General features: G+C 35.1%; 1 protein-coding gene across 1 annotated transcript in view; it reads left to right on the top strand.

The window, feature by feature from the left end:
• Nucleotides 1-24,700, top strand: part of NBAS (NBAS subunit of NRZ tethering complex) — a 161,769-nt gene that overhangs the window by 50,553 nt on the left and 86,516 nt on the right. The window contains exons 28-35 of the mRNA XM_015621281.1: nt 429-551; nt 2,024-2,126; nt 4,361-4,584; nt 6,915-7,027; nt 9,562-9,675; nt 16,635-16,748; nt 17,641-17,798; nt 19,146-19,244. Of these exons, the coding sequence (XP_015476767.1) occupies nt 429-551; nt 2,024-2,126; nt 4,361-4,584; nt 6,915-7,027; nt 9,562-9,675; nt 16,635-16,748; nt 17,641-17,798; nt 19,146-19,244 (1,048 nt within the window). The remainder of the gene's footprint in view (nt 1-428; nt 552-2,023; nt 2,127-4,360; nt 4,585-6,914; nt 7,028-9,561; nt 9,676-16,634; nt 16,749-17,640; nt 17,799-19,145; nt 19,245-24,700) is intronic.

Genomic DNA, 24,700 nt, shown 5'->3' with positions numbered 1-24,700 from the left:
TTTGGGTTTTTTTTTGTAGGGGGCTTTGTTGGAGATTTGTTTGATTGGGGATTTTTTGTTTTGTTTGTCTTGTTTTTGGTGGGGCTTTTTGGGGGAGGGGGAAAGAGGGTTAACCTGAGGAATTTATTTTGATCTTGATACTCTATAATGCTTTTAGTGATCAATGATTAAATCTGTGAAGGTATGTCATCAAGTATTGGTGGTATGTGTTTACCCTACTGTATTATTAATATACATATGTTTAAAAAAATGTAGATAATATTTAAAAAAATGTAGGTAATGTTACTCTGGCTAATCTGTACGGTAAGAGATTTTATGGAGGCTGTTCACATTTGCAGTGCATATTTTGAGAGAGCTGTAAGAGTTGTGTTGCTGCAGCAGTAGGTGTACAGTTGTGCAGGATTCCAAAACGCTGCCTGTGTTTGCAGTGTGTCGGAGCTGCTGGAGAAGCACGGCCTGCAGAAGCCGGTTTCCTTTGTCAAGGACACCAAGGACAATGCAGAGGAGGCACGGAAGCTGATGATTAGGCTGACAAGACACACAGGTCGCAAGTTAGTATTCCAGGGGGAGTGGGGGAGAAGAGGGGAAGGGCAGTGAGGTAACAGAGCCCGCCTGCCTGCTTTATGGCAGCAGGGAGCTGTGCTGTTCACCCTGAAGACAGTGTACATAAACACTTTTGTTGAACTGATGATTAATGTCATTAGTGTTTCCACAGTCAAAAATCTTTGCCTGCTTTCAAACCTGCTTTGAAAACCTGTTTTTTATGTTCATATTCAAGTAAACAAGCTTAAAATGCATACTGGCTGCAAAATACTGCAGGATGATGAACTGTGAAAGTTAACATATTGTAAAAGAGATCCTTTAAGACCTATTAAATTTTATTGAGAGTGTAGGATTTATGAAATAATTCTTTGGGTTTTTTTGTGTGTTTTCTTGGAACCCTTGTAATTGGGTAATTTATTGATTTTAGGTATTGATTTTACCACTTACAGTCCCAGTATAATATTTCAATTTTTCTAGTTTAACTCATCTTTCATTTAACTAATCTTTCAACTGCATATAAATTATTAAATAGCTCTTGGTATAAGCAGATAAAAATTTTGAATACTGGGAGAACCAGCCATAATTGTGGGTGATTTTTCTTTCTTATTTGAAGCAAATATACACAACAGTTTATCCATGATGGTAGAGTGGTATTTATATTTTTAGTAGTCTGAAAGCTTTTTAAGACTTTTAGAAACCTCTCTTTAGCAATATCAAGACAATACCTCTGTAGGAAAAATGTTGATTTTTCCACTTGTGTTGGAGACTCTTTGTTTTGCCACAGTAAAAGCTAATGCCACATGAGAAAATCACTATTAGCTAGAACTAGCTCATGTCATTTAAAAAAGTATTTTTTTTTTTAATCTGAAAGGTTCAAGATAATGCCAAGAAACCTTCATAGTGTTTTTCCTAGTAAAAGTTGTGGTAGAGCAAAAGAAGTCGAAGTTTTGTGTATAAATAGAGATCCATAGATCCAGAGGGTCAAGAGTCTGAATACACTTAATTTTAAGAAACAAAATAAAGTTGCAGCTTTATTCTCTTGTGATTGCATGCCATTGATTAGTCCTTTGAGATTGCCTACAATGAACAGCGTTTTAATGATCCTCAGTTGCTGTTACAGACTTGGTTTTGCCCTGCAGTTCCCAGATCAGCAGGAAGATAGCATTTCCAGCTTCCTGAAGTACTATAGAAAACTATCAAAACCTACTTGGGGATCTTGAGAAAGACTGCTTAAATCCCTGTCTTATCCCACAGAAAAAGCACTTTGGGTACTGCATTGTTGTCAAACCTTTTTATCAGACAGACACTGTTTTAATATTAATTAATATTAAAAGTCTGTCTTTGAATCACTTCCAGTTAAAAACCTAATTAAATATTGAAATAGCATTTGAGAAAACTCATATTTTTGGTGATGGAAATCTACTGCTTTTCTTTAAAGTTGTTGGAGAAGAGAATATTTAATTTTAAAAAATATTTGTAGGCAACCATCTGTTGGCGAGACACAGTGGAAGGAATTGCTCCAGGATATGTTGGACATGCAGCAGAAAGTGTATAGGTGCTTACATTCAGATACTTGCTATGAGGTGAGTTCTGTCTTCTTACTGACTTCGCTCCCAACTAAGCTACACATTCTTATTTCATATTGTTCACAGGTGTAAATACATTTTTCTGTGTTGTTACTTGGTTGTTTACTGCTTTTTTTTTTTTACAGTATTTTATTTAAGTAAAAAATTCCTGGTGTTTATTCGTTTTATCTAAAGCTTTTCTAATAAATACCCTGTAAAGCTATCATTAAAATTCAACTTTTTAGAAATTGAGTCAGTTTTGTGAGATTTTCTTACGTAGACACTGTCAAATGTGTTTAGCAATAAACACTCCAGACTAATGAAAATAAAATGTTATCTTCACTCAAGCATTTCTTAAACATGGAGTTCTGGTTTGATAATATTATCCAAGATCATTGTAGGATTATGGACATTCTACTGCTTGCAATTGGAGTAAAATTATGTGAGATGAGAAATCTGATTTCATTGAAGGTAAAAAACCCTTTGCATGTGCATAAAGTCCAAACCCATGTCATTAGTATTTACAAAAGATAGGTGTTACACAGATGTGGCATTTGCTGTAACATATATTGTTTATTTACATTTTCACTTCAGTGTACTGCAATTTAATATAGATGCATTACTATGTCCCCTGTAATTAGTGTTTATATCTAATATAAATTATATTAGAATTATAAGCAGGTTTTATTGCAGTTTACAGAATTGCTTGTGGCTTCCCCTCTGATTAGCTCTTATGAGAAGTTTTAAGAGCAAATTAGAAAAAAAAGGAAAAAGACAATGCTATTCAACTTGCGAGAAATATCACTCTGTAGTTGTACAGCTAGAAAATCTGCAATGTGTTTAATAGTCATGGTTTTGTGTTATGCTGCAACTTGGTATACTTGAAATATTTTTTAAGTGCATATTAAGAAATTGTAATACTAGAGCACTCTGCAAATAAGGAATTTGCTTTACTCAGATCTTAATGTAAGTTTTCTGTTATTTTTTTAAACTCTGAACTATTTGATTAAAAAAGAAACACGACAAGGTTTTGGAAAGAATTATGTAGGAGTGCTAAAAATGCTTTGAAGTGTAGTGCTGTCATATACAACATACTTTGATAACTTCAAAGTTGATAAATTGATGAGGCAGTAAGTATTTGCAATCCGCTGTGAGGTTTGGATGTTTCTTAGCATGATGCTTACTCTCTTCTTCTATGCACAGTGAATTCTAATTGTCCTCTTGACTTCATAAATTTTGAGAGAGGTAATTGTGCTGTGTGTGATTTTAGAGGAGGAAGGGTCAGCTCTGATACTTTGCATCTCTTGCTGTTCCTTGAGGGGTTAATATGTTGTGAAATGGAAAATGATCTAACTCTGTGATGTTCTTTAAGAAGCGCTGAGCTGTTTTCCTTTCAAGAGAATGAGATGGTTTGGAAAGGTTCTTCCTATAAAAGAAATATCTTGAAATAAAATATGATTGGATAGAGTGCTAAATAATCTCATTTATGTCTTCTTTCCCATGAAAGGTTGGACCAGATGATCTTTTGAGATCCCTTCTGACCTGGGCTCTTCTATGATTCATTGATCCTCTTGAATTTGTTATGAACTTTTAAACCTTTCTTAAAGGCCATATTGTTGCAGCTGTGATATTTCTGAAATGATTAATTTTTTATTAGGACAGTAATGACTGCACTTAAAAAAAAAAAAAGGCAAATTATTTTTGTAAGGAGATTATTTTGTATGTCTTAAATTGGGCAAAACTTTTACCTTGAAATTGATTAGGTGTTTTGTGGCAGATGCAGCATTGTATGAGTTTGCATTCTTTGAAGGTAGTCTTGATTGAAATTTAAAGAACATCTTACATACTCAGTTCCAAATATTTTTAGTTACTTTAGGTATACAAAATTTTTCTCCTATGTTGTTGATTTTAAGGTCTTAATACTGAACTGCCATTTCAGATTCTTACAGTGTATTAACACCTCAGAATGTAGGTATATTTTGGTGTCTTAAGTCATACTGTAAAAAGACAATTAATATGCTTTTTTTAAAACTTTCAGTAAATAGAAACTAGCTACTAGTTAATTTTAGCTTTACTTAAGTGCATTGTAGAAATAATTCCCTTGGTAGCAGTTAGATTTTCTGCTTGGACTGAATATATTCTTTTGGTTTCAGACATCCATGTATTCAAAGGGGTTAATGCCATATAATGCAGATAAGTGTATTTAAAGCTGCTGCTCATGCAGGTTATTAAATTACTGTTCTTTCTTTTAGATATTCACCGAAAGTCTTTTATGCTCAAGCAGTATAGACAATATCCACCTGGCTGGACAAATGATGCATTGCAGTGTTTGGTCAGTGGATCTCCCAAGTTCATCAAAAGGGAAGCCACAGTACCGAGTCAGCTATGAGAGAAGCATTGAACTAGTTTTGGCTGCTGGTAGAGAATATTTCAATTCTTCAGCAAGTTTGACTGACAGCTGTATGGAATTGGCCAGGTACATTTACAGCTATCATATATATAAATACAACTGGTTTAATGTTGTCACTGCATTTATTTGTTAGTATTTCCCCCCTCCCCCCCCTTTCTATTGAGAATCTTTTTCATAAGCAGACTCTGGAAATACAGAGTAGTGTTGCTTTTAATGTGAGGAGTTTAAAGACCCTTTTAATGCATAAGGGTTCTGTGACCAGCTTTTCTCTTAGGGTTTTATGGTGATATTTCAAAATATGTGGTTTATAGCTCAAATACTTGCTCTGAAAATGTGACTGTGTGTTTATTCTGTTTAGTGATATGTTTTGGTCCTCCTGATTTACCATCAATCATTTGTTTCATGGTGACGTAACTCGAGTTTCTCAGAGTGATTACCATGTGTAGGTCTCCTAGTAGCCTTCATGTATATGTTGGTTTATGTAGAATATCTTCACAGAATCACCAGGTTGGAAGAGACCTTCAAGATCATCAAGTCCAACCCAGCCCTAACACCTCAACTAAACCATGCCACTGAGTGCCACATCTAGTCTGTTTTTAAACACATCCAGGGATGATGACTTTGCCATCTCCCTGGGCAGACAATTTCATCTTCTCTTTTGCTCCTTTATTCGACTCCTATTTTAATCTTCACCCTGAAATATTTGTCAATGTGCCTGAAAAATCTGATGTGGTCAGATATGATGTTCAGGTAACATACAGTTTCGGTTTTAATTTAAAATGTGTATTCTTAATTAACATGTGGAGAAAAAATATGACAGACTGGACAAATCAAATACTTTGCTGATTTAATGTGTATGGTGAATTAAGCCATTTAAAATCACTGAGATAAGTTGCCACCTGGACAAGCTCAAGATGTGAAGCTCATAAGGCTCGTGAGTTTCAGCAAGACCAAGTGCTGTGCTACATCTGGATTGGGCCAACCCCCAGTATCTCTCCAGGCTGGGGGATGAACAGATCCAGAGCAGCCCTGCTGAGAAGGACCTGGGGGTGCTGTGGATGAGAGGCTGGACATGACCCAGTCATGTGCCCTTGCAGCCCAGAAAGCCAAATGTGCCCTGGGCTGCACCCAAAGCAGCGTGGGCAGCAGGTGAGGGAGGGGATTCTGCCCCTCTGCTCTGCCCTGGTGAGACCCCACCTGCAGGGCTGCATCCAGCCCTGGGGTCCCAGCACAGGAAGGACATGGACCTGCTGGAGTGAGTCCAGAGGGATGAAGCATCTCTCGTGTGAGGAAGGTCTGATGGATTTGGGATTGATCAGCCTGGACAAGAGAAGGCTCTGGGATGTCCTCAGTGTGTACTTCCAGTACTGCAGCACCTGAAGGGAGCCTGTAAGAAAGAGAAGAACTTTTTACAAGGGCATATAGTGGGACCTAGGGAAATGGTTTCAAACTGGAGGAGAGTAGGTTTAGATTAGATGTTTTTAAAAAAAAAACCCTATACTGTGAGGGTGGTGAGGTGCTGGAACAGGTTGTTCCCAGAAATTGTGGCTGCCCCATCCCGGGAAGTGTTTCAAGGCCAGGCTAGATGAAGCTCTTGAGCAATGTGGTCTAGTGGGAGGTGTCCCTGCCTTTGCCAGGGGATTTGGATCTAGGTGATGTGTAAGGTCTCTTCCAACCTATGGCCATTCTATGATTCTGTGATTTTGCATGTTGATTTTCTTTGTTGAATGTATATTAGTAAAACTACATATGAATACACTGTACCAGAATGCAGCTTGTATTTTAAAAAAAATATCTAAAACTTATTACAATAATATTCTAATGATTTTAAAAACATTTTTAGAATAATGTTCTCTTAATAATTGCATGCATGAATTCATCTTCAGAGGAATTTAGTGTGGTTTTTTTGGTTTATTTACCGTACCTAGTTGAGGAAACTGAATTTGTGACAATGACTCTAAATGTTATACTTCCAGTCAAGTTTTTACAGTATTTTGCTTTTATCTTCTATTATATGGCAATAACAGAACAGAATAGTGGTAGGAGAAATATTTCCCAAAATTATTATGTATTAAAGTACATACACCTTCAGTGTCATCTATTAAATTAATTGCAGATTTAAGCTCAGGAGGGTTTAGGTGATGTGCATATAGCAACCAGTTGAAGGCAATGCAAAACCAGAAATTTGTTATGATATTTAGCCGTCTCTAAGATACAGACTGTGCCAAACACCTCCCATGTGTAATACAAAAATAGTGAGTATTCTGACATTTCATAAGCACAGTGAATTGCTGCTGGTGGTTTGTTTTGTTTTACTCACTGGTAAACTTTTCCCATAAGTTTTATTTTGAATGTTTTCATCAAACTTCAGAAAAATGTGTTTCATTCTCATTTAGGTGCTGTCTACAACTTATTGAAGACAGTCCGAGTGCTGTTCAGGAGGAGTTGGACCTCATTCGTGCTCTGGGTTATCTGGAAGAGTTTGGTGTGAAAATATTACCACTGCAAGGTACTGAATAATCTTATTCTTCATATGACTACTTGAATCACAGGCATAAATGTGCATGAGAAATAGTTACTGTTTACGTAAGTGTGATGTGATTAAACTAAAGAGCCCATATACTGCCTCCAGGCAGTTTACAGACACATGGAAAAAGTAATTTTTTTAGCTTGTGAGGTAAGAACAATAGTTGTGTATGGTATTTTTTTTTTTTTTTTTTACTTTTATCAGGACTTTAAAGTGGAGAATCAAGTATATGAAACTCCTGGTGACTTGAACAGAAATTGAGCTCATCTTTTATTTGCCAAATAATCTGCACTTCTGTGTGCTTTAAAATAACAGGTAGGAGAGAGGTACTTCATGCAGAGGCACAGTTTTCATGTCTCCACTGGGTTTTCATTGTGAGGTATATAAAACCCAATGACAGTGGAAGTGAACTTTTACAAGGTCTTTCTTCTGATGACATGCTGAAAACTAAATCTTTCAGAGCTCTGAGTCCAGTGGAACAGAAAGTTGTTGGGCAGAAGTTGGAAAGACATTACAATTATGTACAATGAAATTGCATGAACACTACTCATGGAACTGCCTGAGACAAGCACTGAGCCATGAGATGTGCTGATGATAGTGTTTTTACTTCTGGCATTGTGTATAGAAATATTAGAATTTATGGCACTCTCTTCTGGTGCTTTCCACTTCATGGAAAATGAAGTAGATGTTCTCAGCGGCTATTGTTACTTTACTTTGGTGTTCTCTTTTTGTTCTCTTTTTTTCCAAGTATTTGTTCAAGTGAATTGATGCTCCAAGTGTTGTATTCAGAAATCTTAAAGTTTCTGGGCTGAGAATGTCTGATTTCTAGATCTTGCAGTACTGGCCTGTTGATTTCGAAAGTAAAATTATTTTTCAGTCCATTTGTTCAGGCTGCAAAAAAGTGCATGTATTTTCCTCAACTTTCTTTGATGTGGACATGGAGGTATCACTTTAAAAAAGCAGTGACATTTAAAAAAAGCATTAACAGTATGTGTAATACAACTGATCTAGATTAATTAGAATGTGTGAAATCATGCATGTAATTTCATTAATGATTCTGATTATCCTTGTCTCAGTATCTTTCATGTAAGTCAGATTAATCTAATAAGATTAAAATGATGTTTTCAAGTTTTAATGAAAGCCTTTAAATGATCTGTTATTTTGATAGAATGTCATTAAAATAGCACTAAGGATCAGCTGTTCCCACAGCACTACTCTTTTAGCAATAGACTTTTATTTGCAGTTCTGTGTTTAATTTTCTGCAGATTTCCCCCCACTCCTCTTTTCAACAAACTTAATAGTTTAAGTTTATGAACTACCATTATGCTATATTGTAATAAAATCTGGTTTTGAGGACTCCTTGCTAAAATAAAATGTGAAGTCAAGTCCATTTTTAAGTGTTTGACCCATGGTATTATATCAGATTACTTTTAGTTACATTATGTATGAAAAATTCCTGCTTAAATAATTAGTGACTGAAAACATTTTATTGTTATATACTAATAAATGCCTGTGATAGAATTTTAAAAGTGAAACTAAAAATGTGACCTTTTCCTGCTCTTCAGTTCTTACTCATTTTAGTCTAATTCCCAGAATTAATAGTTTTCATTATATTAATACGTCTTTTCTCTTACTGAGAGGTCTGATATCCTGTTTTAAGCCAAATATGCTAATGCAGAGTTTATCCCCATGCAGCCATTCACTCTTACTCAGTGTTAAGTGGAATAATCTGCATGCTGTTGCTCTGTGTTCTGAAAACTTGCATAGTATGAAAGCATTGCCTTTTAAAACAGCAGCCTGAAGTTAGCCACCCATTAACTAGCTAAATAGAACATTGGAATCAGTTCATGATATTAAATTACGCAGTTAAAACAATTGTTTAATTCTTGGTAAAATCTATTTTGAAATAGATTACAGTACTAATTATCAGCTGCTCAGGATATGGTTGACAGAACCTGGTGATTTGCAGACTATGCTTCCACTTCCTCAGGAAATTTTAAAGTAAATTAAAGCAGAAGCATTTGCTGATGACAGATCTCAGATACATCTGTGATGTATCTTGTCTGTGCTAAATAAATGAAATTTAGTTACAACTAAATTTTCTAAAGAAAAGTTAAAAGACTGCTAGCTGTGTTAGAAGTCTTATGGGATTTTCTTGCAAAAATTAGAATTAAAAAATATTGAACGAAGGTATATCAGTTAATTTTACACATTTAAGAAGAATGAATGTGAAAATATGAAACAAAAGAGTTTTCATTCAGGTCAGTTTTCCTCCTTTTGCTCCCTTCACAGCCTGACTTGCTAATGATTTGAGCTGGATATCCTGTGGTGTTATTTTAACTTTCTGTTTATAGGTGTAATTGAGGATCTGCATGCAAGCAGCTTTGAGCTGGTTTTCAGATTGTGTTTGCATTCTTTTATATTCCCCAGCAGTCCTTCTGTCCTGTGTTGTTTAAGCAGGAGCACAGCAGTCAAGTTCATTTGTACAGTCTCTAAACCAGTTCTGCTTTCAACAGTGCGTTTGTGTTCCGATCGACTCAGTCTCATCAAGGACTGTCTGGCTCAGATGTCAACAAACTATAAACAGCCTGCCAAGCTCCTGGGACTGGCAAACCTGCTAAGGGTTGCAGGTAAGCTGTGTTAGTAAGACACTGAGCTGCAGTGCAGTGAGCATTTATGTTATGCTTTAGGACATTTAAGTTCATTGTCAGAATATGCATTCAAAGATACCACTAAAACATGACCTGGAAGAGCAGTCATTGGGGAGGTATGAGGCATTTCACATGGGTCGAATATTTCATCTGTAAAACAGCTGAAATGGTCAGTTGCTATGTTCTGCTAATACCTGAAATAAAAATATGCCCTGTCCAGTCTAGAGTTGGAGTAAAGGCTGATTTCAGATTGGAGGAGTTGTGGCTGAGAATATCTTGTTTTACAGTTAATTTGTAGTATTCAAATTACTGTGAGTGTTATTACCTCTGTCAGCTAAGGTAGCCTGATGGCTATATAATGGTTGCATTTAAGGTACAGGGGGAAAAATCATCTGTAAATCATGAATTTCAGCTGTTAGACTTCAGTCTATGCTGCATGTATGTCCTTTGGGCACTAAAAATAATGCATTAAGTTGAGTATTCATTTGAGAAGCTGAGCATCTTCAAAAATGGAATCCTGAGGATATTTGGGGGTTTTTTTTACAGGTTTTTTTAATAGCCTACTTAAAATATCTGCCTTTTGATTTTTTTTCATTTTTAAAAAATACTTAATCAATGCAGCTGTAAACACAATACTGCTGTATTTTTATGATGTAGAAATAAAATACAGAAATATAAAATACTTATATTTTATGCAGCATAGTGTATAAAATCAATGCATTCCAGCTTTGTTGCTGAACATGCCTGGCTAATTCTTTTCTCCCTCTCTATTTGTGAAATCATTTAAGATATTTTTCTTACATTTTCAGGATGCTTAGTACTGGCAATTTTTTGCATAGTATTATAAATAGAGGGGGAGATACTCAAGACAGTTGTGTGAGGTTGAGAACAGTGGTGTGGAAATCAGGCTCTTGACCTCCCAAGATACCTTGGTCCTAAGGGAAGTAGTCACAGGACACATCCTTACTCTGGTCAGCACAGTGCTGCTACATGAAAGGTGGAAGAGGGCATGGGATGTACTGTGTTGGGTAGCTGGATCCAGTCTACATATTTCATACGTAATCCATCAAAAAATATGAATGGTAGTTGTAACTTCTTTTTCTTTGTTTATAAGGCTTTTTGGAGGAAAAAGAAGTCTCCCTTACTGGCTCATAAGACAGGATTACTGTACAGCTCTTTCCTTCTCTGTTTTGTTTCACCCACATCAAGTTAAAATCTGTGAATTTTTCTTAATATTTTGGGTTCTTTTGGCTAATGCTACTGATTTTTGTTTCACCTTCTTTATGAATCTAAGGCATTCTCTTTGTGTGAAAGAAGGGAAACCAAGATCCAGAGAGATTCTAAAAAGCTTTGTCCAGTAGTGTTACCCTTAGTCTTAGCCATAGGATTTACAGTGCCCTGGTAAGTTCTTTGCAAAGGGATCAAACTTGTGGCTCCCATCTCCAGACTTTAGGGAGTTTGTATAGAGTTCATTGATACAGTACTAGTGTATAATCAGTGTGCTAGTGTTATAATCACAGTGACACTTCCTGAGTCACCACCAAAAAGAGATTTAAGAGATATTTAAAGCCAGATAATGAAATGCCCCCCCAGTTCCTCCATGCACTTACCAGGCTAGAGAAAAACACAAGATGAATGTGTGAGGTGGTTAATTTTTAAACAGGTGAATGATTTAAAAACTCCTACTTACTCTACTGGTGGCATATTTGTCTTGTGACTGTTGGGCTCTCTGAATTCAGTGGTTAACCTTGGGAGTAATGCTGATGGTTGCTCTTATGGTAAGTAGGGAATTTTAGCAGTAAAATTATATTTCAAGAGTGAGTCTTGGTAAGGAATACAATACTTGGACACTTTTCTCTTATGCTAAATATACAAGTAACTTGGGCACTTTCAAACTAATCTTTCACTTATAGAATAACATTTATTTATCTGAAAGGAAAATACACAAGATAACATTTTCAGTAGTGAATTTCTGTGGTGGGGGATGTGATGTGGTGTTTTTTAAAGTTTGTTTTACGTAAGTAGTTTTAAGCTTTTGTGATTAAAAAACATTTCACTGTCACTGAAGGATGACTAGTTGTATGCTTATATTGGAAAGCTATTATCTCTAGAGAACATTCATTTATGAGTAAGATACGGATTTGGTATGAGAATGCTGTAGTTGTGAATTTTATCTAAACTTAATTGTTGTAGGAGTTGGTCTATTGAAAACGGATTTATTTAATTTTAAGGAACTCAGTATTTTTAAAATGTTCTTGTTTGCTTGTTTTTCTGTATTTGGAAGCTGTAAACAGCATACCACTGTTACTGCAAATTTTTTTGTGCCTGACTATCTAGGCCATGGACAAGTATCTAGCCCATATGATAAGCAAATAGGCATTTCCTTTGTATGCCTATTGCCAAGTAGCATACAAAGGAAACATGATTGTCATCATTTCAAATCATGCACATAAATACAGTATTTTTCCAAATTATTTAAGAAAGGCTGTAGAGTGTTACTTTTAGGTCTTCTGTGTACCTGTGCTGAGTGGTAGAATAGGTAACTTTGCACTGAATTTAAAGAGTCTTACCATTAGAATAGCTAGGTTATTGGCTTTGAAAACAGATTTTAAGTGTAATGCTGGTGTAGCCTTAATCACAGTCTGTAATGAGGAGTGCTGTGTAATTTGATGGTAGAGATTAAGAACATAAATTGAAATCAGACATGTAGAAATGGTATTTATGTACCTGTGAACTTGTAATTTAACTTACCGAGTTACAATTAATTATTAATATTATTAATACTATATTTAATATGATGAAGAGTTATATTAGGACTTGGTAGCCCTATTGTGAGATAACAAACATTACTATAATTCCATAACTAAGTTTATAGACAAAAAGGCAGATGATGCATACAGATTCTAAAATTTTTGAATTAGTATATTTTATTTTAATATTAGGAAAGGAAAACCTTCCCTGCAGTTTTCCTACAGATAGTCTTTATTTGCAGGTGTAAAACTGCTGGGAAGGGGTACAGTGATTTCTAACAGCTTACAATGAAAACAAATGGTTTTATTGAGATATTTTGGGATGGGTCTGGATATCGAAAAAGGAGATTGAACTTTATGGACTTAATGAAGAGTTATATAAAATGCTGCCAGAAGAAAGATTGGATTTTTGTTCTTAATTGGTTTTCACTGCTTACACAATTACCCTGATCTGTAAGCCATCTTTGCTGTGTAAGAAATTCTGATTTTGTCCTCTGGAACATACTTATTAGTTTATTGGTTGTGCATGTTTGAAGTTGTGGTACCTTCTGTTTCAAATCCACTTTGAAGAGTGTTGTGTTGTCTGCTCAGTGGAGGAATTTGTTTTAGTATTTTCCCCTCTTTGCCTCCCCTGCCACTTCACCCTGTATAATTACAGATAGGGAAAGATCTGCTTGCTACATTTGTCCATGTCTATGGACATTTTTTGTGTGTGTCTATATATAAAGCATATGCTATGTTTTATTGTATGCAATAGCCTATAAAATCCTAAGAACATACATATTTTAATTAAAATTTTAAAATAATGCATTTGTTGTGGATGCAAGGGTAGATTGCACAGAGTAATTATTAAGGGGCTTTGTGAACTATGTACTCTGAATACAGTTTGCTTAGAGAGCAGCAATGAAAGTGAGTAAGAGAATTTATATTCATACTTATCAAAGTTAAAATCTTGCTTAGGTAATGATATATCAGCCAGCTCCTTAATTGCTTTTAAGTATTTGATTAATTACAGTGAACTCTACTTAAGCCTCATGTCTACCTCTGTAAAGTAAGCCCACAACTGTTATCTTAATTTCACAGATGGGTAAAGTAAGTGAGGGAGAATGTGCTCAGCATGACAGCCAGAAAATCAGCACATGCTCAGGGAGCTGAAGCTGCCCTGTGTCTTGCAATCCTCACTTAATTCATGCTCTTTGTTAAGAATGGGTGTAAAAATTCACTTAATGCAATTACTTGAGTAGATGTGTGCAAAAATAAAAGTAGGAAAAAAAACTTCTGTATCAGAAATCTGTAGCATCTTCTCTACTCTTACAGTATATCAAAAAGATCTGCTGAGTGTTGGTCATTATTTCCTTTGTCAGGCTCTTTGGAAATGTTTCCATTATTCTCTTTTCTCACAACTTTCTATGAGAATTTATTTAATTTTAATATCAGTAAGTGAATGTAGTAGCTTTAAACTTTGCTCAGATTCCTTAAAGCTTATTTTTTAAATCCATCTTCTTAACACTGACTTTCTTCATTTGGAATTAACCATGTAGATGGCTTCTAATCTCCTAGATCTTCTAGGTGACATTGAAATTCTGAAGTGTATGTACAAAGCTGATATCATTTGACTTCTAAGTTTTAATGGTCTGATTTCATTCAGGATAATGTTATTTTATCCACTCACAAAATAGCATGCATCTTACCCATGCATTACCCAAGGTATATCAATAAGCTTTTTTCTTTATATAATCCAGATTGGATCCAAGCTTTTAAAAAGTATTTGAATATCCTTTATTTCTCAGGAAAAAAATTCAATTTTTTCTGAGCTTGCATGTTTTTTCCTCATTATTTTTATTAGAACCCCTAACACTTTCCAGTTTCTGGATTTGATTTGAGTCTGTACATCAGGTGTTAGAGGCTTGAAGCAGAATTAGTATGTTATATAATCAGGTCACCATTTGAAGAATTTTGTTACTCCTATCTTGGTTTTAAGTCACAGATAGCTGTCAAAGTGGCAAGGGAGACAGTTTAGAATTCAAAACTTTTCCTTTTATAAGACTTAATTATTAAAATGCCATCAAATGATGTGTTAAAAAGATGAAGCAGTGAATTTTTCTATGTCTGAATAGAAGACAACGACTAAACTGCAGCAGTGAGCATTATCAGTCACTGCATGGTTAGTAAAAGGTGTGTGAAAAAGGGCTTCACTCAGGGATTCACTGAGTAACACTGGAGCCAGTTTGTTCTGGCCACAGCAGTGAATGCCAAGGCATCACAAGTGTCAGTGAGTGGAGATATGATGAGCAGGTATAGCCATGAACTGGAAGGAAAGTTATCTTTATCTTGTCTTCTTGTGCTTTTGTAAAATGTGCAGAGGTGTATCCTGCTGCACCAAAAGTCTTTGGCTGGAACACTGGGGATGGGGGACTTGATAGCATACAGCTGCTCAAGCATTCCTTGGTCCAAATGCTCTTCCTTTCTTTCTTGCAAACCCACTGATTTTTACGTGGGCATAAATAGCAGTGATTATTTTGTCTGAAATCTCAGGAGGAACAGTTTGATTGTTTCTCTTGACTTTCGTGTCTGCTGCTTAGTCAGATCTCTGTGTAAGAAGTCGAGCTGTCAGGGTGAAGTGGCCATCAGGAGGTGTGTGGCAAGTATGTGTCCCTTGCTTAGAGAAATGGCAGTTCACATTTAGCTTGTGAGGACAGAAGCACATCTTTGGCATCTATAATTGCTTTTGCCCTAATGAGAAGTTCCCAGGTTCCAGAGGGCAAAATTTTGCAACAGGAGAGCCTTGAATGTGATTAATTTGCAACTTGGAATGCTGGCAGTATATTGAGTAGGAGACAGGAAGATAAAATGATGGGAAGCCAACCTGTTCTCCCAGCTGAGTTAGTCGTGATGTGCGGGGATTAGGGGAGGCTTGATTGAGTTCAGTAATTAGGGTACTTCACTTGCTTGAATGTCATTGTAGTGCAACTGCTACAGCTTTCTTTTTGAGAAAGCTTTAAAATTTGCTTTGTCTGTGGTGATGGATCTGCAAAGTGGAGCTAAAAATAACAGCTATGCAATTTAAGAACATGTACTCTTTAAATGGTTTTGGAAACTGGATCTGTTTAACCTTCTGAAATATTTGCATTTCACAAATTGTAGTAATACAGTTTCATAAACCAGTGCCCTTTTCAAATGACTGTAACAACACTGGCTGCATAAAATTGCTTTTAATAATAGAGGAGAAGCATGAGCAAGAAGCTTCCATTTAAAAAAAATCTGCTTGTTTTTATTCTAAAAATTCTTTCCTAAATTAATAGGGTATTTTTCCTGTGTATGGTTTGTCACCTTCTCATACAGTGCATGGACAGACATAGTATTTTGAGCAAAAGATTGGACAAGCTACGGCCAGCAAATTGTTCATTCTAAATTGAAAAAAGCTTAAAAAAAACATAGATGACTAGTGAAGGTATAAATGTTATTTGTATTGACTGTAACTGGCTTTGGAAAGTAGATGAGCTGTCTCATTAGATTTTCATCTGTGAATGCTGATGTATTAAAATTGAGGTCAGGACATTTTTCTACAAAGTTTCATTAGTATCTAAAGTGGAACTTTAGATTCCTAACTAGTGGAAGAGGCTTTGTCCAGAAGGTCTGGTGACTGAGACAGATGTATGGTGTGGAAAAATTAGTTTCAGTTCTACTCACTCAATTTATGAGGTTAGGGATTTTTAAATGCTTACATTTTCTACATCTCATGCCATTTGGAGCCATGAAGTGGCAGTTTAAAATGGGTCTTTATATATTATAAGAAAACAAACATTTCAATTTTTTTCTTCTATTACAGTACATAGGCTATTTTTTTCAGTGTCAGGATTTTGATTTGTATATCACTTAGCTTAAATATCGGTTTTGATCTATGCTTTGGCCATCACATAAATTCAGTTTTCAAAACCTTTTTCTTAACCTTGACATAACATGCTAATTGGCTTGGGGTTTTTTACAAGCTATGGTGCCAATGTTTTTTTTAAAATACTATTTTTATTGTTCCCTTCAGGAAAAAGCAGATAATATTATTTCTGTTTCAGTTTCAAGAGCGGCTTTTCATGTTGTGGTATATAGTTAATTCTTAAGAAATAAAGCAGCAAGCTTAAGTTGACCATTAATTCCAATCAACTAATAAAAAGTTTGATTTTTTTCTTATAGGAGATGATCAGATGGAGAGAAAAGGTCAAGTTTTAATCCTTTTAGTGGAACAGGCTCTCAGTTTCCAGGACTACAAAGCAGCTAGTATGCATTGCCAGGAGCTCATGGCCACAGGTGAAGTGAATAAACAGGGGATGCATGAGGTGATGGTGGTGGAAATCTGAGTTCTGACTTCTGTCTTTCTGTGAGGTGTGGTATTTCAGACTGTTCCATTTGGTTAGAATAGCAGTTACATCTCATTAGTGCAAGTGCACTGACATTGAATAGAGGCACATAAAGCAAATACTGCTTGGAATAAGTGTGTACTGAACTATTGGATGTGTAACCTCAGGGAGCTTTTCTGTATGCCTCTGGGAATCACATTTTCTACTTCTTTCTATACTGTAGCCCTCTCAGACAGGTAAAACCATGTGACTGCAGCTAGCAGGAAAATACAGCTCTTTTAGAAGCCTACCTTTCTATCAACTCTTGAGATATTTTTATATTTGTTCTGTTTATATGATTTGTGTATGTGACCGTATGAGTGGAGGTAAATGAAATACATTTGTCAAAATACTAAGGAGGATGGGATTTGTTTCTTTGGGCCTTTTTTTCCTCTTTGAGAATGAGGGGGGGAAAAATCAGGATTTATTGAGATTTTTTTAATATATCAAGTGATATATTTTATACTTTGTTTTTTACAGCTACTCCAGTAAAATGTTCAGTATCATGCTCTAAAATAAATTATTATTTTCTTATTGTAATATGTAGAAATATACGATATAAGCTTACAGGTGGCTATTTTATTGTTATCTACAATATTTTAAAGATCAGTCTTTTATGTATTTGGTCAATCTAAAATTGAGCTCCATCTCTGTTTTATAAAAAGAGCCTTTATGGTTCCTTTCACAGAGGATGCTAAGCCTTGACAGGAATACCACATACCCTCCTTTGTCTCATCCAATAATAATTGGGCAGCATCCTCCTTTCACTTATGATAGGAAGTGTGTTTTGTGTTCCCTTGTAGGTTACTCCAAAAGCTGGGAGGTGTGCAGTCAGCTTGGGCAATCCGAGGGCTTCCAGGACCTGGGGATGCGCCAGGAGCTCATGGCCTTTGCTCTGACACACTGTCCCCCCAGTGCCATAGAGGCACTGCTGGCAGTCAGCAGCTCATTGCAAACCCAGGTACCTCTTTCTGGGGCTTCTTTCATCAAACTTCAATGCCTGCTAAAGTAAAAGGGACGTGGGCTCATTTTCAAGTTTATTCCCTTAATTTCTACCTTCCAGTATATTTATATTTGTTCTACTCCACTCTTCTACTTTCATGGTTATTTTTCAGCAAATGAGGTCTCTTTCTAAGCAGTTTTGTGTGATGAGTTGGTTTCACAAGTAGAAGTGCAGTTATATTCTCTAATACTTTTAATTTGTTAATTGATGGCCTGATTCAAACATTTTATTTGCAAATTTAACTGATGATATTTTAAAATATTTTTGTTATTTATACTTTGTAATGCAACTTGATTAAATGCCCACACAAATATCTATTAAGGGTTTATTCTATGGTCGTTATGATCATTACCCGATATACAATGAAATTATTTTCTCAGAGATTTCAGTGATGTAATGGTTTTAACAACTACAAGAGGTTTTGTGCCTGAACAATTTTTGTTAGCTCTGCAATGACTGACTTGATAGAATCACATCTCAGGTGTTGAGCTGATCGCATTATATATGTAAGAACACATAATTGTGGTATTTAAATACAACTTATGTCAAGGTGACATAGCAAAAGTTTTATTTGAAACTGAAGGGCAGTAATTTAGATTGTCAAAATGTTAAATTTTTGTTCACTGTAATTGTGGCCTGGCCTACATACTAGGACTTGTTTGAGTTCATAATTGTCTTAGTTGTCTAAGAGTCCACAATGTTCTTAGATTTATAATTGTGTAGTAGAAACATCTTAGAGGTCTTTGGATACAGAATGTGAGAACATGGAAGAAGGGAATCATAACTACAGCACATGTGCAGCTTGGTTGACAGCTGCAAGTGTGTAGCCTTTTCCTTAAAAAATCCCCTGAATAGCAGTGTCTATGAGAATACAGGCAACACATGAAGATGGAATTTCAGTGCAGAACTTGTGCTCACAAAGCCTCTGTCCTGTGGAACACCTGTCTTTGTGGAGTTGCCCAGTGCCCAGTCTCAGTTCAGATTGTGGATGTTTTCATGACATTTCTTTACCCTACATTGTACAGCATGGAACATAAAATTAAAAAAAAATAAAAAATTAAAAATTCTTAGATTATGGGAAAAATAGTGCACAAAATTCATGGAGAAGGGAAGGTAATTTTGTCTAGAGACTACAGCAGTGAGATGATGTCAGAGATGCTGTGGTTTCTTTGCATCTTCTCCTGCACTCTTTTCTTTCATGGAAGCCTTTACATCACAGTTTCTTGGGTTTCCCACAAAATCAGTCATAAATCTTCCAGTGTCTTATTTGGCTGGCAAGAGATAATACTTATTTCATGTTTATAGATTCTTTATGAGGCTGTGAATTACCAGTTTCTTCCTTCTGAAGGAGGTGAGAATTCAAATATCTCTGGGCCTTCTTTGTTGATCAGTAAAGATACAGAGGTAAGTTTTAATGTGAATTTTAAATTACTTTGTTCTACATTACTCTGAAGAACCAAATTTGAGTCTTTAGCAACATCTGTCTGCTTACTAGATAAAATGAGCAACATTAGACATTTACTAGTTTCTGTTGTTAGGTTAAGTTCGAAGTTTTGCTTATGTATTTATGCTTGGTTCTGATTTTTAGTGGCTTCTTCCTACACAGTGTTAGCACCATTGAAAAAAAAATTATAAACTCAGAGGCAGGAAATGTGCAACAAAACTTAAGTTTAAGTAGACATTTATATATATATATTTTAATCTGTCCCAGTTGCAAAACAAAATATTTTAAACCTGAAATGCATATTTAACCAAAAAGTGCTTTGAATTTAACTTTTTTCCCCTTAGTTCTGTGCATCACAAAGTTTATGATTTGTTATTTTGTAATGTTCATATATTGCATGTGAAATTGGTTTTATGTGTAAGATCAGAAGGAATATTGAGTGTTCCACAGGCAGGACAACAGGAAACAAGTCTTCTATTTTTCTTTCTGCTTTTATGTCTATTATTTTATGTCTGTATCTGTATAATTTCAAGTACTTTTCTCCCTTTAAAGATGTAATTATTTACCTATTTATAAAAACAGGAATGTTTTTCACACTCTTTGAAGTGGAAAATTCTATATTTAATTTATTCTTTTTTTCTATTTAATCAAATAAGTGAGAAATAAATAAATCTAGGGGTGAGGAGAGGTGGTTAGAAACCTTAAAGAAATAAAAGAAAGAAGAGGCGAAAAGGGGGTGATGAAAGAGGGAAGCAAAGAAAGAACGTTCATGTTGCATAGGGTGACTTTTTGAGCAATTGTGATTTTCAGCCTCCATGGAGAATATGTCCATATTTTGTGTGTGGTTTTTATGTATCTACATGTGTGTATGTGTATGTAAATATATATGTGCATGAATATGTAGACATACATGTACACATATGCATTTGCATATATATGAAATTAATGGCAGGAAAGTAAAATAGCACTGTAAGTAGTATTTAGAGGAAGAGGGCCAAACATTTGGTGTCTGCCAGAATCATCAATATTAAGAACAGGTCTGCTTCCCTGGAACAAATGCTTTTTATTTTCTGGAAATCTGTAGATGCATCTCTCTGAGTGGGAGGTTAAGTAGATGTTAATAAAATTGATATGGGTGTGGATGCATATGTTTACAATATTTTAATGTCTATAAAAATTTGTCATGCATCACCTTTCATGTGCTGTAGTATTATATTGTGGCAGAACAATTAGGCATGCATATAAATGATTAAGAAATTTATTCAAAGGTTTATCAGAGTTGAGTAAACTCACTAATTAACTTCGCTATCATTTCAGTTTGCATATTGGAAGCAATTTTCATTATGCTGGAGAATTGACATTCAAAAATTTCTCCAACATAGCTTTCATTCCCCCTCCTTCTTAGTTGTGGTTGATTGTCTCTTTAGAATTGGAAGTAGGTAGACCTGGCAAGTTTATATGTTGCTGCACTGAGGTGTATTTTCTTTTTGTTTAATATGGCTCCTTGGCATGTTGTGTTCAGACTGTTACACTAGGAAATGAAGTTCTATATATTTGCTAATTCTTTCTTTTTGTTCTCTCCCAGTTGACTTAATAGGGATTTATAGCTTTTTTCATTTCTTGGAATGACACAGGAGGAACCATAGCCAAAAATTTACTCACTGTATAACTTATCCTTTGTTACAGACATCTGCAGTGTTAGAAAAGCAATATATTCAATAACTCAGTTTCTCTGACCTCACTGAATCCCATAACTGCAATCCATGTAGTTACACTTCATCTAATTCCTTGTGCTTCACCGTCATTGTCACAGAATTTTAGTTTCTTTAAAGAAAAAAAAAAAACCAAACTGGAAGACTTTTCTTGTATTCCTTTCATTTTCACTTACATCCTGATTAGTTTACAGAATCCTTATTTGAGGAAATTGAAAAATGTTGTTCTTCCTCACTTACTGATACCTTTTCAAATTGGTGCTCTAAGTTTTCTTATCTTAACTTGATTAAGGTCTGGCATACATGTGTTTGGGCATCACTTTTTCTATTGCATTCAAAATGCCGATCTGTAAGTATATCAGTTTTGCTTTTTAAACCTTTAGTGACCTTATTCTATCCCTCTTACTTTCATCTAGCATTGAATTATTAGTCTCCATTACTATGCCTTTATGCCAGCCAGCATCACCAGCTGGTTATACTTCTTCATCAGTTTTTTCTTGGTGAACTCTTCCCTAGAAATTTCTAATAAAATTTCATTTTTATTAAATTTTTCCTCTAATTTTTTCCCCTAAAACTCATAGAAATGTTGATAGGAGCTGGCTGTATGTATACATACACTGCTTAGAAATAGTTCATTTAAAGTTGCTGTCATGTTGGCTTCAGCATAACTTTTGTCCAAATTTTTGGTGGTCCTACTCTAAAAGAAATTCATGAATGCTGAGATAAAAGATGCGCGTCACTATTCTATAGGAGCTAATGCATTTGCACAAGCTTTGTGTCAGCTTGTCACTGTTGTTTGAACTCCTGGAATCCATTTGAGAAGTTATTTTTTGGAAGCTGTCATGATTCCAGTGTACCAGATTGTTTTTAAGCAAAATGTTAAGTTTCACCAATCCCCATTCTTTTTACTCCCTCATCCTTTTTACTTGTGTGTGCTACAAAATGCCTACACAACTAATCTTGTGCTTCTCAACCAAAATATCTTGGTGAGAAGATTATGGTCTTGATTAAGGAAAAGCCTTTCAGAATATTAATGATAAAATATTAAATTCAAATGAAATGCTTAGTCATGAGATGCTGTGTTGTGTGTAAGCACAAAACAATATTAATCAGTTGCCTTGTAAGTGAGCTGTGACTTTGTTAAATCTGCATAATACTTAAAATATGTTTACATCTGTTATAAATCATTATTTTTTACATATCTGAATATGAAAGCATAATTACTGTAAAGTGGCACATCAACCCAAGAGAAATTAAGTTTAAAGTTTTTTGAAAATGAACTCTATAGAAAAGCAGATGTATTTTCTAGAGGAGAATATGTTCAAATTACAAGAATGATTTTCTTAAAGGCTTCTTAAGGAAAAGAAAATTTCTGATTAACAGAGCATTAGTGCCTTTGCTTTTCCAGTTCTCCCAAACACTATATCTGGGAAAAGACAGGATCTCTTAGAACATTTGTTTACATTAAATTGGTAGGTCATACATTTTTATCACAGTTTGTTAGAAATTATTAGAGAATCATGATCAGTCATCCTCTTGTCCTTTAGCTGCTGCCCCAAAATGTCGAGTCCTCTGTCAGACCTGCAGATGTTAAAGCAGCTGTCTTAATTACTGCTGTATATCTCAGGCAGTCATCAAAGGCTGTGTTTCAGCAGCTGAATCAAATGCATTGTGTCTGCTTAAGGCTGGGTTACTTCTTTGTTTCCAGTGATGTTATGGCCCTAATAAGAGCCTGAACATTCAGTAACTCCTGAATATTAGTGTTGTCATCTTGAGCTGAATCTTTTCCATAGTCTCTCATTTAGGGTCTGGTTGTTTCATCATTGCAGAACTGGAGTTTTCACTTTGACTGGTACATAGCTGAAACAGACATTGAAAAAAAAATACAAAATCCCCAATATAAAACCCTCCAAGGCACAAAAATGTAGATTCTACATGAATGTAGAATGCTCAAAAATGCAGATTCTACATTAATACTTACGTAAGAGACTATTTTAAATTGCTGTTTGGCAATGGAAGTACCAAAAAGGGAAAAGGAAGACCTAATGTGCGATGCTCTGTTTTTGAACAGATTGTTCTACGTCATTTCATTTCCTTCATAGTCTCGACATATAATGATTCTTGACATATAAAAGTGTATGCAGTGTATAGTTTTTGCCTGTTTTAATCCTTGCACTTTGATTAATTGTCATTAAAGACCAAAACCAGTCCTAAAATCTGTGCTGCTGTTCTAGTTTATTGCTATCTTTTGTGTGGCTTGTCACAAAAACAATTGGCTTTGTTATTTGTCCTCCCGTTAGACTGTCTGGAGTTATATAAGCGTATGTGGGAGCAAAGGTATATGTATATAAATATATACTGTATATATGTATAAAAATATTTTAGCTGTTATTTTAGAGCAACTTGATAATTCAGAATTCAGTTGTCTTTTTTATACCATTTAGATTCAAGCAGATTTTCAATCTGCTAATTTGGCTGCTATTTAATAAGTTGTTCTTGCTTTATTATTTTGATTTTAATCAGAAGTGCTTACTTTATAAAGGATGTCAGGAAGAATTAATAGAAGAAAATAATTTCCCCCAAACACCTCTCAGAACCCCCAAACTGTAACTTCTCCCTAAAGATACAATAGAACTATACAATTAACGTTGCTTTCTTGAGATGAGTTCTCCAACCTTATTTAACTTCTTCTGTGAGAGATTGATTTGGGATAGCAAAAAGTTGTAACCTGGCTCCAGGTACAGAGTAAAATGGCTTTCTCAGGAAACAGAATTTCTGTTTGTGCTGAAAAAACTATAATTATTTGTAAGAGTTGAAATTATTTTAAAACAAAAGTTAGTAGAGTTTATCCAATAGCAGTAGTGCCATAAGCATTCACACCCACATACAAGTTAGCTCATTAATTTTCACACTGCTGAAGGAGGTTGATTTAAAGAAGTTGTTTTGCTCAAATGTAGTTGACAGCTTGGATGGGATTTCTTTTTTCTCATTCTGTTTTGGTTTGGTTTAGTTTTAGTTTATTTTCTCTCCATGAAAATTCAGCTAGGTGTTTTGCAGCATCTACTTGAAAATGGTGGCAGAGAGGAATTAATATTAGTATGTAACATTTAAAATAAATTATAAAAAGCTGTCTTACTAAGTACTTAAAGTGGTTTCTTTAAAATACACATGAACAAGAAATTCTCACCCTAGGCCACCAGACCTAGGATTTTCAGTCGGTTTTAATTTTTCAGAGCAGCAAAAATTCTGACAGGTTGCACTTGGCATGCACTTTCTTCATCTGGTGAAGTAAGAGCCGAAATTCTCAGTTTAGCCAGTTGGTTCAGTAATGGTATATCTGTGAAATACACAGTATGATTTCAGAAAAGATTAAAACAAATGCTGAAGGACTTAAGATGAACCTTCTACTTAAATGGTCAGCTTGAGGCAGTAACTTACTGTACATTATAGTAAAAGGTACTAAAAATAAGGTTTTCTACATGAAATTCCACCTTATTGAAGCTGATACATTTTTCCTCTGAGATTACAGCGGGATGTATTTCTCTTTAGCATAACTTGGCATCCTTTGGCTCTCATATTTAAATTTTGTCATGAATTAATAAGTTGTAAAATAATACTTTCCATGCAGTTATACAGATGGAATTTTTCAATATACTTCAGTGTATGGGGAAAATAATAGTAGAGTTGTTTGGGATAAACATATG

This window comes from Parus major, chromosome 3, assembly GCF_001522545.3.
Source record: "Parus major isolate Abel chromosome 3, Parus_major1.1, whole genome shotgun sequence".
Classification (NCBI taxonomy): Eukaryota; Metazoa; Chordata; class Aves; order Passeriformes; family Paridae; genus Parus; species Parus major.
The sequence above is the reverse complement of the archived record's forward strand: the minus strand, read 5'-3'. Positions and strand labels throughout refer to the sequence as shown.